The 17,590-nt window shown below is 41.6% G+C and overlaps 1 protein-coding gene across 5 annotated transcripts in view; it reads right to left on the bottom strand.

The window, feature by feature from the left end:
- Positions 1-17,590, bottom strand: part of TENT4A (terminal nucleotidyltransferase 4A) — a 149,355-nt gene that overhangs the window by 115,329 nt on the left and 16,436 nt on the right. For all 5 annotated transcript variants that reach the window (XM_043540283.1, XM_043540282.1, XM_037893361.2 and 2 more), the window contains exons 2-5: positions 14,556-14,679; positions 11,734-11,780; positions 10,512-10,632; positions 7,559-7,666 (exon numbers count right to left, since the gene is read on the bottom strand). In XM_043540283.1, coding sequence (XP_043396218.1) covers positions 7,559-7,666; positions 10,512-10,632; positions 11,734-11,780; positions 14,556-14,679 — 400 coding nt within the window. The remainder of the gene's footprint in view (positions 1-7,558; positions 7,667-10,511; positions 10,633-11,733; positions 11,781-14,555; positions 14,680-17,590) is intronic.

Genomic DNA, 17,590 nt, shown 5'->3' on the forward strand with positions numbered 1-17,590 from the left:
CCTGGGGCCTGTTTTGTTCAATATCTTCATAATGATCTGGAGGATGGTGTGGATTGCACCCTCAGCAAGTCTGCAGATGACACTAAACTGGGAGGAGAGGTAGATATGCTGGAGGGTAGGGATAGGATACAGAGGGACGTAGACAAATTAGAGGATTGGGCCAAAACAAATCTGATGAGGTTCAACAAGGACAAGTGCAGAGTCCTGCACTTAGGACAGAAGAATCCCATGCACCGCTACAGACTAGGGACTGAATAGCTCGGCAGCAGTTCTGCAGAAAAGGACCTAGGGGTTACAGTGGATGAGAAGCTGGATGTGAGTCAACAGTGTGCCCTTGTTGCCAAGAAGGCCAATGGCATTTTGGGATGTATAAGTAGGGGCGCATTGCCAGCAGATCGAGGGACGTGATCCTTCCCCTCTATTCGACATTGGTGAGGCCTCATCTGGAGTACTGTGACCAGTTTTGGGCCCCACCCTACAAGGAGGATGTGGAAAAATTGGAAAGTGTCCAGCGGAGGGCAACAAAAATGATTAGGGGACTGGAACATATGACTTATGAGGAGAGGCTGAGGGAACTGGGATTGTTTAGTCTGCAGAAGAGAAGAATGAGGGGGGATTTGAGAGCTGCTTTCAACTACCTGAAAGGGGGTTCCAAAGAGGATGGATCTAGACTGTTCTCAGTGGTAGCAGATGACAGAACAAGGAGCAATGGTCTCAAGTTGCAGTACGGGAGGTTTAGGTTGGATATTAGGAAAAACTTTTTCACTGGGAGGGTGGTGAAACACTGGAATGGGTTACCTAGGGAGGTGGTGGAATCTCTTTCCTTAGAAGTTTTTAAGGTCAGGGTTGACAAAGCCCTCGCTGGGATGATTTAGTTGGGGATTGGTCCTGCTTTGAGCAGGGGGTTGGACTAGATGACCTCCTGAGGTTCCTTCCTACCCTGATATTCGATGATTCTATGATTTTAAGCTCATCAGGGGACAGATGTGCCCATATGGATTGGAGGAGACGATGGCGCTGTTGGTACCACCGGTGCGAAAGGAGTGGGAATGGTCGGAGGTTCCGGCAGGGTGGGAAGAAGTGGTATGCGTTAGAGAAAGGCGACGATAAGGGTGGAGCGATGGAATGCAGGAATGGTAGGAGTCCCAAGTGACCCAGTAGGCACTGACAGAGCTCGCGGTTAGTGGAACCATGGATCAGCCGGCAGAGCATATATTGGAGGATACAGTTGGTGCTGGGGATTTGGCCTGTATGAGTACGCCAGCCTGAAGGTAGCGTCCGGTTTAGAGGACCACTCGGTTTCTGAAGACTGGTCAGGTAAGGGTGGGGCTGTCTGACCCGGTGGTACCATCAGTGCAGTGAAGGACGCACGGTCCAAGAGAAGCCAGGGTACATCTGAGGGCAACTGTGGAGAAAGGTGGAACGGAGTTAGATCAGGAGCGTCTCATCCTCGGAAGACAGCAGACGAAAGACACCTGAAGGACAGGGACATGGAGGTGCCCTAGCTTATGGCAGCATGAACTCAGCTGTGGGTCTAAGAGGGGAGAGATTGCCTGGCGTAGGCAGAGCTGTAAGTCCCAATGGTTCTGGCGGTGGATCAGTCACCAAGGCCAGCGGTGGCACCTGTGGGGCATAGTGCTTGGACTTGTGCTCCATGCGAGGCTTCTTTGGAGCAGAAGAATCTGGATCAATGCACAATTTCTCATCCAACTTGGCATGGCTCAAGAAGGCAACACTGTGCTTAAAGGTAGTCCCCATCAGGGAGCTGCCTTTTTGCCCATGAGCATGCTTCTCGTGCACACAGTCGGCTTTGGCTAGATGGGCAAGTGTCACCAGAGCCGGGCAGCAAAGGCCTGGGGAGGCACTTGACTGCCAGTACCAGGCGTCGCTGACAGATCCATGGTTGCAAGATCCGATTGTGCACATGGGTGCAATTCCAATAAGGAATTTGCAGAAGTGAAGTTCTCTGACTTCCCAGGTATGTGGAGGGAACGAGCGACAGATGATCAGCAGGCGGAAATGTGATTCTCACCAAGACAGTAGATTCAGTGCTGGTGCTAGTCACTCACAGAAATGGAGCATGGACAGGAAACACAGTATTTAAAACCGGCTTACTGGGGCACAGTCCCTGAGCTGGGGAAAGATCCCCGGAAGGGAGAAGTCCAACAGAAACCTAAGAACTAAGGGGTACAACTAACAGACAACTAAGAACTATGGGGAAAACTATATACAACGAAAAGAGTAGTTCTCTTAACGAGCTAAGAGCACCAAGGGACAGTGGTTCCGACTCAGGCCATTCAGCGGGAAGAAGGAACTAGAGCGGTGCTGACCTGCACAGCCTCTTAAAGCCATGCGGGTCAATGGACATGTGACATTGCACCCCATAATGCTTTATAGAAATATAGAATATCAGGGTTGGAAGGGACCTCAGGAGATCATCTAGTCCAACCCCCTGCTCAAAGCAGGGCCAATCCCCAATTTTTGCCCCAGATCCCTAAATGGCCCCCTCAAGGATTGAACTCACAACCCTGGGTTTAGCAGGCCAATGCTCAAACCCCTGAGCTATCTGTAAATGTAACATAACTGGAATGTTTTATGCTACATATGCCACGTAACGTATCTTTGCAAAAGTTATGTTCTACTGAATGTATTCATCCTATTCATATGCATGTATCATTTTTTATATCTGAAGTTATGAGCTTTGGCTCTATGCTTGTATTTCAAGTGTTTGCTGTAGAAAGTATCTACGGCAGACTTGTTCAACATAGCGTGAAGGGGTTATTCAAGTAATTGGGAGTATGTGGCCAACAATGGACCTTGATACACGCCAATCCACATCTGAGCCTTCCTGGGAATGTTCGGGCTAACATGGCGTCAGCCTGTAAAGAACTGAGTCATGCATGGACATGTGACTTGCCCATGTGACTCCAAAACTCCATCTTGGAGCTGTAATTCTACAGAGGGGGAGAGAGGGGTTTCCACCCACAAGAAGGAGGCTATATAAGCCCCTGGGAAACCCCTCCATTTTGTCTTCAGCTGGCTCAAGAGATATCCTTTGGGGGTGGAGAGGCTGCCTGAAAGAGACTGGAACAAAGGACAGTAACTACAGGGGCGTGAGTGATTGCTGGACCCAGACTAGAAGGAGGCTAGTCTGTCAGAGAAGCTTATTGGAACATCTGAGGGTGAGATTTACCTGCATTTAGTTTCCCACGGCATTAGGCTTAGATTTGTGTGTTTTATTTTATTTTGTTTGGTAATTTACTTTGTTCTGTCTATTACTTGGAACTACTTAAATCCTACTTTCTGCATTTAATAAAATCATTTTTTCCTTATTAATTAACCTAGAGTAAGTATGAATACCTGGGGGGGCAAACAGCTGCTCATATCTCTATCAGTGTTATAGAGGGCGAGCAATTTACAAGTTTACCCTGTATAAGCTTTATACAGGTAAAACGGATTTATTTAGGGTTTGGACCCCATTGGGAGCTGGGTATCTGAATGCTGGAGACAGAAGCTCTTCTTAAGCTGTTTTCAGTTAAGCCTGCAGCTTGTGGGGGATGTGGTTGAGACTTGGACCTCTGTTTGCAGCAGGAAAGCGTGTCTGGCTTAAACAAGGCAAGGTACTGAAGTCCCAAGGTGGCAGGGAAAACGGGCTCAGATGTAGTCCAGGCACATCAGATGGCAGTCCCAAAGGGGTTTCTGTGATCCAACCCGTCAGAGGACACTACTACGAACAGTTCCAGCTGTGGCGCACGGCACTCAAGCATACCCATATTTGGAATCCACATAGGGAACAGCACTCAAAGACGCACACCTACAGTGGAGCACCCACGGGGACGCTACTTGAAGAAGAAAATATGGTTTGGCAAGGAAGTACTTTCTTAACCTTCATTGGGAATGCTATTACAATAATATTCTAATATGTGATTTTAGAATCTAAGATATAATAGTCAAGTATTTTAGTGAGATTCAAGTTCTCTAATGTTTTTAAACAAAGTAAAAAAAGACGGCAGATCAAAATGTGACCATGCAAATCTCTTCAGTGTACGTATTTTCCCTCTAGCTAACATAATACCGCCCATCATTAACATTCAAGTTGGCACAGTCCCTTCAAATTACCAGTTTAAAAAAAAAAATCTGATTTCCGATAAGATGGTATAAAGTGTTCACCTTTCGTTTTGAAAAGTTTGGGGTTTTTTTTGTTTTTTTAAAGAAACAGTGGAGCAGAAAGTCTTTATGTTTAAGGGTTCTTCTGCAATAGAGACATTGACTACACATGAGCAAATAACTGACTACACAAGAAGTGCTGTCAAAGCACAGCAAAACAGAATGGGAAAGATATTTCATTTTCTTTTTATAGTAGCCTTACATGTTACACGTAACCATAGGGGACACAAAACTTTCAGATAAGTATAATATTCAAGTTGGCTACTTTTTCAATGTGATAGAAATCTTATTCTACTATACTGAAACTTTCTGATAAGATTAAGGTAGCTCTTAGCTCTTACAAGCCAATTAGGACATCTTATTTTAAAGTTATAGTTGTGTAACAAGACTCTACTATAAAGGAGCTGGCTTGATAGTCTTACATCAGGGTCTTGTGCTTCTATATTATATGAAGGATGAATGTTTGTGGACAGTCCTCCCAGCCCCTGGCAGTAAAAGAAGGTCCCCTCATGGATCAGTAAGCAGTTCAAAAATAGGAAACAAAGGGTCGGAATAAATGGTCATTTTTGTACTGGGACCTGTGCTGTTCAACACATTCATAACTGATCTGGAAAGAGGGGTAAACAGCAAGGTGGCAAAATCTGCACACAATACAAAATTACTTAATATATTTAAATCCAAAGCAGACTGCAAAGAGTTACAAAGCAATCTCACAAAACTGGGCAACTGGTTAACAAAATGGCAGATGAAATTCAGTGTTGATAAGTGCAAAGTAATGCACATTGCAAAACAATCTCAACTACCTATAAAAATGATGGGTTCTAATTAGCTCTGCCACTCAAAGATACCTTGGAGTCAATATGGATAATTCTCTGGAAATGTCTGCTCAACATGTAGCAATAATCAAAAAAGCTAACGCTAGGCATCATTAGGAAAGAGAAGACATAAAATATCATAATGCCACTATATAAATATGATGGTCTGAGCCTGTGCTAATGATTCATTCGCCTATTATCGGTACATCGTTGAAGATTCTTCTAGTATCTGTCAATACATAATCAATCTGATTCAGTGAGACTCCATCCCAGCTTTTCCATGTCCACTGCCTTTGTTCTTTTTGAAACATGTTCATTACATGGAGATGGTTTGCCTCTGCGAATGCAACCAGACATGCTCCGCGATCATTTCTTACTCCACTGTTCTGCCAGCAATGATATATGGAGCAAAAAGGTGGTCAACGACAAAAGGGGAGGAAGAAAAATTCATTGTCACCCAGAGAGCAATGGAAAGGCAAATGTGCAAGACATCGCTCCGTGATCATACAACAAATGAGGAGATCAGAAGGCGTACAGAGGTGATCAATGAGATGGGTGGGTCATGTACTCCACAGGCAAGGCAACAGGTGGACAACCCGCATCAGTGACTGGATCCCCAGAGACCATAAGCGACCGCTGGGCAGAACGAAAACAAGTTGGGCGGATCACATGGCAAAACTCTTTGGCCAAAAATGGAAAGAACATGCTCACAACAAAATGGAATGGTGTAGCATCGACTTGCGTTCGTGGAAGGATGGATGAGGACAAGGCGGATGATATAAATCCATGGTATGCCCACATTTTAAATACTGTGCACAGCTCTGGTCACCCCATCTCAAAAAAGATATATTAGAATGGGGAAAGGTACAGAGAAGGGTAACAAAAAGGATTGGGGTATGGAGCAGTGTGCATACGAGGAGAGATTAAAAAGACTGGGACTGTTCATCTTAGACAAGAGATGATTAAGGATGGGGGATATAACAGAGGTCTATAAAATCATGAATGGTATGGAGAAAGTGAATAGGGAAGTGTTATGTGAAGGGGTAAGTAACACAAGGTCACCCAATGACATTAATAGACAGCAGGTTGAAACTAACTTAAGGAAGTACTTCTTCACACAATGCACAATCAACCTGTGGAACTTGTTGCAGGGTAATGTTGTGAAGGCCAAAAGTAAAACTGGGTTCAAAAAATAATTAGATAAGTTCTAGGAGGAGAGGTCCATCAATGGCTATTAGCCATGATGGTCAGACATCCAAACCCATGCTCTGGATGTCCCTAAACCTCCAACTGCCAGAAGCTAGGACTGGACAACAGGGGATAAATCACTCAATAATTGCCCTGTTCTGTTCATTCTCTCTGAAGCATCTGGCACTGGTCACTGTTGGAAGATGGGATACTGGGCTAGATGGTCCATTGGTCTGACACAGTGTTCCCTCTCATTTTTACCACCCGTGTGTGGACTGAATTTTGTTATATGCACCAATATGGAGGTGACGTGTGACACATCACCTTCATATCGGTGCACATAACAAAATGCATGTGTGGGATCGGGGGGGTGCCAAGGGGTTCGGACTGTGGGAGGGGGCTCAGGACTGGGGCAGAAGGTTGGAGTGCAGGGATGTGAGGGCTCCGACTAGGGGTCCAGGCTCTGGAGTGGGGCCATGGATAAAGGGTTCAGGGTTGGGGCAGAGGATTGGGGTGCAGGCTCCAGGGTGGGGGAGGGGATGAGGGGCTCAGGGCTGGGGCAGAGGGTTGGGGTGCAGGGGAGTGCTCCAGGGCTACAACAGGGAGAGAGGACTTCTCCCAGCTCTCTCCCCGCAGCAGCACCTGGGCTGGGGCGGAGAAGTGCCTCTCCCTGCCGCGGCAGCTCCAGGACTGGGGCGCGGGATAAGCATCCCGGCCGGTCTGGGGAAGGGGCGCTCCGGCCTCAACAGGTCCAGGCCAGGGCTGAATTCGAGCCACCCCTCCCCCAGCCGCAGCAGGTCCAGGGCTGAGTAGGGACTGGGCGCCCCAGGCATAGCAGGTCCGGGCTGGGGCTCAGTTCAGGCCACCCTTTCCCCAGCTACAGCAGGTTGGGGGCCGGGGTAGGTCCCAGCAGGGGGAGTGGCACCTCTCCCCCGGCCGCGGCAGGTCCCAGCCGGGTGGGTTCACTGAGCGCCTGTTCACAACTGAACAGGCTGCTGCACAGCTGCAGAGCTTACAGGGAACCTAGGTCTGACAGTATGGATATTCTTATGTTCTTAACCACCTCTGGCAAATGCTTAGAGCAACACAGCCAGAAAACTAAAGCAAACAGTTTCTCGTCCAATTTTATTAGGGCCCCTTCATAAAACTCATTGCCCTTTAAAAGTTTAACTGTTTCCACAGCTGATCTCCAATCTATAAAACACAAGACTGGTTAAAGTTAATGGAATTTAATGTTATTCTCTTCCAGGTAGAGACCCATAACATTTCCCTGTGTCTAAATATTTTAGATTTCTTAAGACACAAATTTACATGCCCTAGAGTAAAGTAAAGGACAAAACAGTATACTGATGTTTATTGATTAGTAGCATCAATTATGCAGTTTGTACCTTCATGTACTCCTTGATAAATCGAGCTGCCTTCACACCAGTTTCCACATTAAAACTTATGTCAACTTTCACTTCTGTCTCCTGGTCTGTAAGTTTTATTATTGGTACCTGCAAATATTTGTAGAAGAGAGACATTTTATACATCCCAAACACTAGGCTGAAGCTTTTCTATATTTGATTAGTCACACATTTCCTTAATTTACGACATTCAGACACAACAGGCCTAAACAGACACTATGTTACTGAACATCAGATGGATGTCTTCGAGGGGCTGATTGACCGTATGAATGCAGCACATGTAAAAATTACCAAGACAGTTTTGATCTAGCTAGCTCAAGCAGAAACAGTGAAGCCCTGGCAGCACAGGCTGTACAACTCCACCTGGTTCCCTGGGTACCCAGTGCTAACTCAAGACGTGGCAGCTTCACTACTATTGTGATTCAAACTGGCTACATGGAGTATGTCTACATCTCCTAGTCCCACCTCTGACTGCAGTGCAGACACACCCATAGAGAACTATTATCTTAAATTAAAGTGGACAATTACTTCTTGAAGTGACTGGATTAGAAGACCAACGAAATCCAGACTAACAAAACATTCCTATGCTAAAATGGATTTTTTTTTTTTTTGCATGTATTCATTTTCAGTTAGAGGTTTATCATTTTCCAGTTTTCAATTATAACCTCATTAATCCACACTAATAGTGGAAGGAAGTAATTAAGGAAGGGCTCATGCAGATTAGAGTGGCTTCTAGACTACTAAATGCCAAGCAGTGGTGGAGCTTTAGCACCTCTAACCAGCAAAAGGAGTCCTAACAGTTTCCAAAGTGTTTCAAAGTACTAAAATAATATGCCACAACCTCAGTGGGCTATGCTAGCTCTGCTATCACAGTACAGTAATAACACCTTTCTGCGCATTTGCTTTTGACACTGCCAACTCATTTATTTTCAGAGGGGATTTAGGAATTCACATTTTATCCCCTGAAGAATTAATCTATACTTTTGTACAGCATTTCCCTAAAGTCAGTCCAATCATGCAATTACATAATTTCCATCAGAAAGTCTCTCTGCATGCATGACACCTGATTCATCAGGGTTATAAGAACAGTGTGAGACACATGCCTTGTAAACGACTGGCTGCTAGAAATTATCATGCACTGAAATGCTAAACCATCACTATGGAACACCTGTCTATTCCATAGGTATTAGGAAGCCTTCTGAAAAATAAGTTGTTGATTTTAGTGTTTTCACCTGGAATTACGAGATTGCTAAGTGTCCTTGCTTAAGGCCACTCTGCAGTCCTGCATAAATAGCAAAGACACAACAACCACTGCTTCTAAAACTGAGTGGCCTCAAATCTGCTACACAGAATGTAAACAAATAGTATTAGATGTTTAGGTGTTTTTCCAGTAAGTTTATATCTCCTGAAAGGCACTAGATACAGAAGCCCCGTAGACCAGAGATGGGCAAATTATGGCCCGCGGGCTGTGTCCGGCCCATCAGAACTTTTAATCTGGCCCTTGAGCTCCCTCCGGGAAGCAGAGTTGGGGGCTTTCGCGCAGCTCCCGGAAGCAGTGGCATGTCCCCCTTCCGGCTCCTATGCAGAGGCACGGCCAGGGGGTTCCGCATGGTACCCCCGCCCCAAGCACCGCCTCCGCAGCCAGGAATCACAGCCAATGGGAGCTGCAGGGGCAGCACCTGCAGACGTGGCAGCACGTAGAGCTACCTGGCCGCGCCTCCACGTAGGAGCCAGAGGGGAGACATGCCCCACCTGACTCCCTGCTCTGATCCCCCTCCCACCCTCCAAACCCCTTGGTCCCAGCCCGGAGCACCCGCCTATACCCCAAGCCCCTCATGCCCAGCCCCACCCCAGAGCCCACACCCCCAGCCAGAGCCCTCATACCCCCTACCCCTGCACCCCAACCCTCAATTTCATGGCCTGCCATACACTTTCTATACTTGGATGTGGCCCGAGGGCCACAAAATTTGCCCACCCCTGTTGTAGACCATACCACTATCCACAAACAGGGAACATTTGAGAGGCAACAAGTTAAGTTTCTCAAATCAGTTCAAGAAATCACATCCCATGCCAGAATAACTGTACCAAAGATTCATCTTAAGCTTAACTCACTCTTGTGAAAGCCTTCAAAACTTAGGCAAGCTGCCCACAATGAAGAATAGTGTTTAGAGGTGTTTGCAGAGCCAAAAAGTTGGTCTGGTAAGAGATATTATCTCACCCTCTGTGTCTCTTGGTTTGCAAGAGACAGCTATACTAAACCAAACTACACTGGAAAAGAAGTGAGCCTATGGTTATCCATCCCCAAGGTACTCTCTGAGTTGCTTACCACACTAAGTGCTACACAACCAATGTAGTAGTGCTAAAAGGTTTAATCAGCACCTAGAACCATTATCACATTTCTCTTGGTCCAGTTTCCCCTCTGCCCACAAAGTCAAGGTTGTACAGTCTATAGGATCACAGTTCTCTGAATTCTAGAAGACTTTGCAGATTAGTTAGCCAAGTAGTTACGACCAGAGACAAGGTGGTTGCTGAAGTAAAAGAGCATTGTGCAATCAGTACGCAATGGTCCACCTTCAGAGACAGGGAGTTTAACAAGGGCAACATGATAGCAAGCCAAGCTGCCAAGCAGTAATTGAGGAAGTCCTTTAACAACTTTCAAGCACTGTAAATAAAATTCCTAAGAAGCTAGATCTTTGGAACAGTGGTTATGAATGTCATTATTAGCTGGATTCTGTCAAACACATACTCTAACAAAAGCGTTATCCAGAAAACAGGAAAACATGGGATAAATGAACACAGAAAGTCAATATGCAGGAAGCACCAAAACAGGTACATGTGCCATCTTTAACAAATTTTTCTTTATGTTGTATTTATGTCACCTTATCATCAAAGCAGTTTATTTTTAGAAATAGGAATTTTGTTTCTCATTACTCACCGTAGCTTTGTCAAGTACTTTAATGGAATATGGCTCAGCCACATTGTGTTTCCTTAGTGCTTGTTCCAGCAGTTGTAGAGGTGGACGTTCCCATTTCCCAAAAACAACTAAATCAATATCACTATAGACAGGAAACAAAATATAACAATAAAGTCCACTGAAATGAGAGAGTCGTATTTCCCTGTAGATAAATGGCAACACTAACCTTTTGCACAATACTTTGAAAGAGCTCCCAAAAAGCTCAAATCTTTAAGTATGGTAGTTCTGCAATACTTTCAGCATACTGTAACTTAAGTGGATATAAGAATGGTCAATTAAGTCTATAAGAATAATTAAGTCAATTTCTCCAATGTTTTCCTACTGAAGCCTACTTGAAAACAAGAAACAATACAGTTCTATAAAAATGATATGGTTCATTACTGCTGCAGACTCAGGTTTAATTATGCTGTTAAGCAAGCAGCTTACAGAATTGTGGAGTCCAAAATGTTTTCAAGAACTAATGTGACTTTATAAAAAATAATATGAAATGAATATAAAGGTTTTAAACAAACACTAGAAGCAGCAGCTTTGGAAGTATGCACGAGTCTGGAATATTGTAAATAAAGATACAAGTGCATTGTGCTAGTGACTCGAGTGAAACTAGCTAGACAATTTTAAACATTGAGTTGACTGAATTGCAAAAGATAAATGGCATAATTTGTACAAACTAAATTTCAGTTCTAAAAAGATTTATATATTGGTAGGAGGTAGGGAAATTAATTTTCAATGATTGTCTGTTTAATGATTAATGTTCAATGATTACCTCAGTTATTATATGGCTTAGACAGTAAATATTAGCTATCCCACCAAGTATGAAATATTTCACAATATTGCTCAATTTGTATGGGTAAGTGACATGAATTATCTCAAAGGATAACAAGTGTTATCCCAGAGTGCATCTAGGAGAAGCTTTTTCAATCAAGAGTCAGCAATCAGTGGAGGGTATGGATACTGGCACAAAGAATATTAAAATGTTTATGTACTTCCCAAAGTTCATAGTATGTTCAGTGGTTCTTTCCCTGGTTAGGTGGGACATTAGATACAAACTTTGAGTAATGTTTGTTACACTTTCACATTCTGGTTTGCAAATATTTGAAAATAAACCAATTCTCTTCTAGAGGTTTATCACCACTTTCATAAGACAGACCAAAAAGGTTATGTACCAAAGTAACTTGTTACTTACCTAGTTGGAAGGTAAAGCCCTGTACTAAAGCTGCCAAATATCTGAACCTGAAAGGAAAAGTTAAATACTAAAACACATCCTGCAATTATTAATATTAAAGCAAAATGCAGCCAAACAAGTCTTACTGTTAATAGGTCCAGAAAAACATGAGTTTACTTAAACTATTCCTTGAGACTCCATCTGACTAATGTAAACAAATGTTAACCCACCCCAGCTCAAGTTCTCTCAAGTTTAGATTAATACATCATAAAGGAAGAGGTGGTGTGGAGTTAGCCTCACTCTGTCCCCCACCCAACCCACTCAAGTGTTGAGAGAAGTTTGGAGTTTAATACAGTATATCTAAAAATGTTAATTTTGATATTATCTTTAGACTTAAAAGTAAGGAGACTTAACAGGAAAGCGTGGTCACTTCTGTTCAGGAAAACCATGCCTAGCACCATAAGCAGCAGAACAAAGACTAGTGCAACCAAGGCCATGCCTACTCTAGAAGCACTTTATGGTATAGGTATACCAGTATACTGCACCAGCAAAGCCCTCCTAGTGTGCTTACAGCTATACTGGCAAAGTTGTACTTTGTACCACTACAGTAAAGCCACCCATTAAATGCAAAGTAAGCTATACTTATAAAAGTGTGGCTTTGCCAGTATTACTGTAAAAACAGTAGCAACTACTGCTATAACAGCTACATCAGACAGAGGTGACTTCTTCACGCCCCTGAGAAACACCATGCCAGCAGAAGTCTGTAGTGTAGACCTGCCCTAAGTTATTTATCACATTAACTCTCAACCCCACCTGGAGAGGTTTATGCTAATGAAGAACAATCCCTTCCTCTTAGAAAAGCATAATTGGAGAGTCAGAGGAAAACAGGTCTCAGGGATAGCTTTACTTTTAAATCAGTGATGCTAGAATCTGAAGACAGTAGTAATGAATTTTAAAGACAAAACAAGAGAAGAAGCCAGTCTTGGAACAGATATTTAAAATACCTTGAGCAAAGTAAATACACTAATTCTATAGCCAGTGAACTGTAGAAAGATTTCAAACATCCACATTATAGCTCCATATTTATTGGTTGAAATATGCAAGCCACCCCACTAGAATCTTGAGCAAGGCAAGACTAGATTAGGTGGACCACCGATCTGCTATGGCTATTCCTGGGGTGGAACTAATCAACTGGATATGTTACTGGTTATTCTTGGTAAATGGGGTTACTTCAAATAGGCTTTAAGTGAAACCAATGAAGAACATAGTATCCAAGACCTAACTTTCACCAGGATCTCTTTTGAAACTACTCTAAGGATCATATTTCTTCTGTGTAAAGCTAATTCAGGATGCTGCAGACATGCTGAAAACACAACCAATTTAAACAGACATTAAAAACAAGTTCTTGTCTAATAAGTAGTTGTGTCTAAGTTTTATGCATACACATGAGTATTAAGTAGGAAACACAATACATGAATGCTAACAGTTTAACAGAAACAAAATAAATCACCTATAACGTAAGACTGACTTATCAAATTCAATTGTTGTATGAAATGTGGTTGTATCTGTGTCAGTCCCAGGATATTAGAAACACAAGGTGTGTGGGTAATGTCTCACTCACCAACAGAAGTTGGTCCAATTAAAGATATTACCTTGCCCACCTTGTCATATCAAATTCAGAAGAGTCAACAGCGGTTAAATTTTCTCCATCTGTTTAGAGGGATAATTAACTTAGACAATCAGTAGATGTGTAAAACCATTTCTGAGACACACTTCTCTCAAACATATGCCACTTAACTTTTCCTGCATTCCCTGCCATTACACTAATGTACTTTATATAAAAATGTCTCTCTGCTTCATGTTTGGTCATTTCAGCGGACCATCACAGCTGCAAATAAATCTGATTAAAGGCTGCTTACTATAAGACTCATCGATAGTAGGCAAAAGTAACAGCAAAAGGAACCACAAAAAGTAAGAACAGTCTTCCAGAAAGGGATTGTAAAAATGTTACTATTTAAGCTATTGAAAAGCAAAGGAAAGGGACCTAGAATTTTGTCCAAAACATGGCCTCAAGCAATTGAGCATCTCACCTTGCTGTTACTAATTTCCTTCTTTAGACCTCTTGGTAGAGGTTATACATTGTGATTTAGTTCCTCTGACCTCCTTTTCCCTCAATAATCCTTAAGCATATTTTAGTCATACTTTTGTATCACATTTTCCCCACAGGATATCGATATCCTACTGCTCCCATAATGTAGGAAGATCTGTATGGATCTTCAAGACATAGTGTATAAAAATTATCTGCCTATCAGTGCTTGGTTTTACATGTTTCTTTTATAGTTTACAATACCAATCCTGCAAAAATTAAAAAGTTCTAAAAAACAAATGTCCAACATTTAGTTAGTGTTGCTAAAGCAAGTCTACAATCTAATATCAGGAATTAAGTTCATATGTCAGTAACCAACTTAATCATAAGCTATTACTCAAGAAATGATACACACAAGAATTTCTTATTTGGATGTAATTTTGCTTTAGTCAGTTTGGCTATTGTTGAAGATTTAGAGAGCAAGATACCTACTAGGCTTCAGCAACCTGAAGCCTAGGTTTGAAATTCTTATATTAAGCTTCTAACTCCTTGGATTGTGTCAATTAAGAGTAGCTTGTTGTGAGCGCCAGCAATGGTTATTACATTGTAATACAAGAGTTGTGACAAGTTCATCTTTAAAAAGTTAAATGGAGAGAGAACTCAAAAAAGGTTGCATTAGGAAGACAAAATGTAACTTAAATGAACTCTGTTCTACAGTGTACTAGTAAATTTGATTTGAAACTTGAAATATACTCACATCAGCTGTAGGCCAAAGATCTTTGATGACCGTCTCTATTCTTTTCACCACTTCTCTTCTCATCGTTGCTTCTTCAGGACGAGGGGACATGAAGTCATAAAAGTCAATTATTTCTTCATGGAGCCTAAAGGTGAGGGTGGGGAATAAAACAGTAGCATCAGCAATGACAGTGGTGACAGAACTTCTCTATCCAATACAAATAAACAAAATAGTTTATACCCTAACACCACATACTTGTATGCATTTTTGTTTTTAAGTCAATTACCTTTCAACCAAAAATCATTTTTAGGAATTAAGTTTTATGATACTACTCTCCAAAAAAAGATCCCTTGTTTCAAAAATAGTTTATCTAAGTTGATGTGTATTTTATCATCTTAATTATGACACAATCTAGACACAAGGTATTGGTACCTTATAGTTTATATAGCCTCCATACATTCAGAACAGAAATATGTATAAGTTTAACAGAAGCAAGTTACAACAAATACTTTTGTTGGTAGACATTCCTATTTCTATCCCCGTTAGCTCACTAATTTAATCCTGATCAACTTTGGCTAGTTATTTATTTCAAAATAATGAGGGGGAAATGGCAAGATGCATAAAATCCTGGGTATTACACAATGGGGTTCTTAAATGGTGAGCTCCACAGAGTTTAAGCTAGTTTTAGTCTTACAGAGATTCTAATTTGTGCATGGGAAATGTAAATTTCTCCTGTACTTGCCTTGTAAATTCGGCTTCTCTAAAGGCATCTAGCAGGATTCTCACCAGGGTGGAAAAGATCAATTATTTACAAAATTTTTTTTTTTTTAAAAATCAGATTTTTTTTAATTTAAATATGATTTTTTTTTTTGCTGAAAAGCTTTTTGAGGAAAAAAGCCTATCTACAGATAGTTTTAATTAACATACATTATAGCTCAAAGATATCTCATCATGGAATAGGGATTATAAATTCTAATTCTATACCATGAGACAATATATTCATATAATGTTTAAGAAAAGTTTTGTAAATGAGTTCCAATAGTTCATGGATTAGGGACCCAATCTTGTAGGTTCCAGGGGCTACTGTATAGATTATTTAGGTTAATCTTTCTATCTACCCAATGGGATTTAGTGCTCAGTCTAGAAGATACTATCGGGGTGCTTAGTTTTGCAGTTCTCAAACTGTGGATTTGTGTCGCCAGAGATAACATGCTTGTTAACAGCAAAAATGTTTTTAAATAAATAATATATAGAGGAGAGAAATAACAGACCTCAACGCTATTGTCCCTCTGCAAATTTGAGTACAGAGTCAATCCCTTACCTCTCTCTAGAAGTGCAAAGCTTCAAAAAGTTAAATATATAGATGATTGTTGGGGGCGGAATAGATCTGGACACGGAGAAGAAGTCTGGAGATAAATGTGAGAAGGGAGAAACAGGCAGTAGAAACAAAAGTGAAACTGTTTGAGCAGCATATTCCAGAAGTCTTGAGGTCTTTCTGAGTGTAGCCTTCATTGATTTGAGATCTACCATACCAGTCTCTCACTAGAAGGGAAAACCTATAATGGCAGCAGGCCGTAAGAGAGACCCAATTGGGAATATTTTAATGAAGTTCCTCTACCTGTGGGTTAGACAGGCATGAGAGCAAAATGAAAACAGTGCAACAAAGAAATGCAAGGCTTGGTTTCCCAAATGAAACAACATCATGAGAAGTGTTCCTTCTCAGGAGGAAGCTGTGTTGAAGATGATGAAAGGAACATGTCTGAACATGCAGGATCTTCAGGTTCGTAAACTTTTATTTCATACTTCTTTCTTAATGACTGCCTGTCTTCCTTCTGGACTATTCTTGAATTATCATGTTTGAGCAAAAAATATAGTTGGTACTATCTCTATGGTACTATCATTTTAGATGCAGTTGTGATAAAAAATAAATAGATGAAATAGGCAGATCTTCCTTTTATAATTTCACCTTTAAAGTAGTACTGAGTGTCAGTGAATGCAATGAACAATATTAAATGAGCAGTATGGTAATAATAATTAAATAACTGCACTGACTTATTTTATTTAGGAGAATCCATCCTCAACATACAGGATTCTGAAGACTATCCACCTTCAAGATCACTATCATTTTCTATAGTTTCAGAGTTATCAGCCAATGATAGTGTTTCAGTCACATCATGTATGTCACATAGCCACAGTATATCACCTGTGGCAAAAAGGAAAAAAAAAAATCTCCATCATTCAGAAACAACCATAGGTAAGTTTGTGATAAGAACCAGCAGATTACAAAAAGAGGTAATTGATGAAAAAATTATCCAGTTTGTTTATGCAACAAACTCTCCTTTTTGTATGATTGAGAACCCACACTTCATTAACATGGTTCAGTCATTAAGACCAGGATACAGACCACCCAACAGAGCAGATGTCGCAGGCAAATTCCTGTATAAAGTGTATGAAAGAGAAATTGAGCAGTGTGAAAAAGGTCTAGAGGATAAAATTGTTAACCTGAGTCTTGATCGGTGGAGCAATGTCCACAACGATCCTGTTGTATGTGCTTGTGTGACAACAGAAGGAAGTGTCTTCCTTACAGAAACAACTGATACACCAGGAAATGCACACACAGCTGAATACTTACAAGAAGTAGCAGTAAAAGCTATAACAAACTGTGGAAAAAAAATTCAAATGTCTAGTACGCAGCTTGGTCACAGACAACACTCCAAATGTATTCAAGATGAGAAGAAATTATTTAGAAGAGAGTCCCAAGCTAATAACATATGGTTGCAGTGCTCATTTGATGCATCTCCTAGCCAAAGACTTCAGTGTTCCAGAAATAAAGGCTAATGTTGAAATTGCAAAATACTTCGGTAATAACCACTTTGCAGCAGCTGCTCTGAAAAAAGTGGGAGGAACCAAGCTAACTCTCCCACAAGACGTGCAATGGAACTCAGTAGTGGACGGTTTTGAGCACTGTATCAAGAACTGGCCTAATCGGATGACAGTGTGAACAAAATCCTGAAAAATAGATGGCACTATCACAGCCAAATTTCTCAACATTGGGC

Source organism: Chelonia mydas, chromosome 2, assembly GCF_015237465.2.
Source record: "Chelonia mydas isolate rCheMyd1 chromosome 2, rCheMyd1.pri.v2, whole genome shotgun sequence".
NCBI lineage: Eukaryota > Metazoa > Chordata > Testudines > Cheloniidae > Chelonia > Chelonia mydas.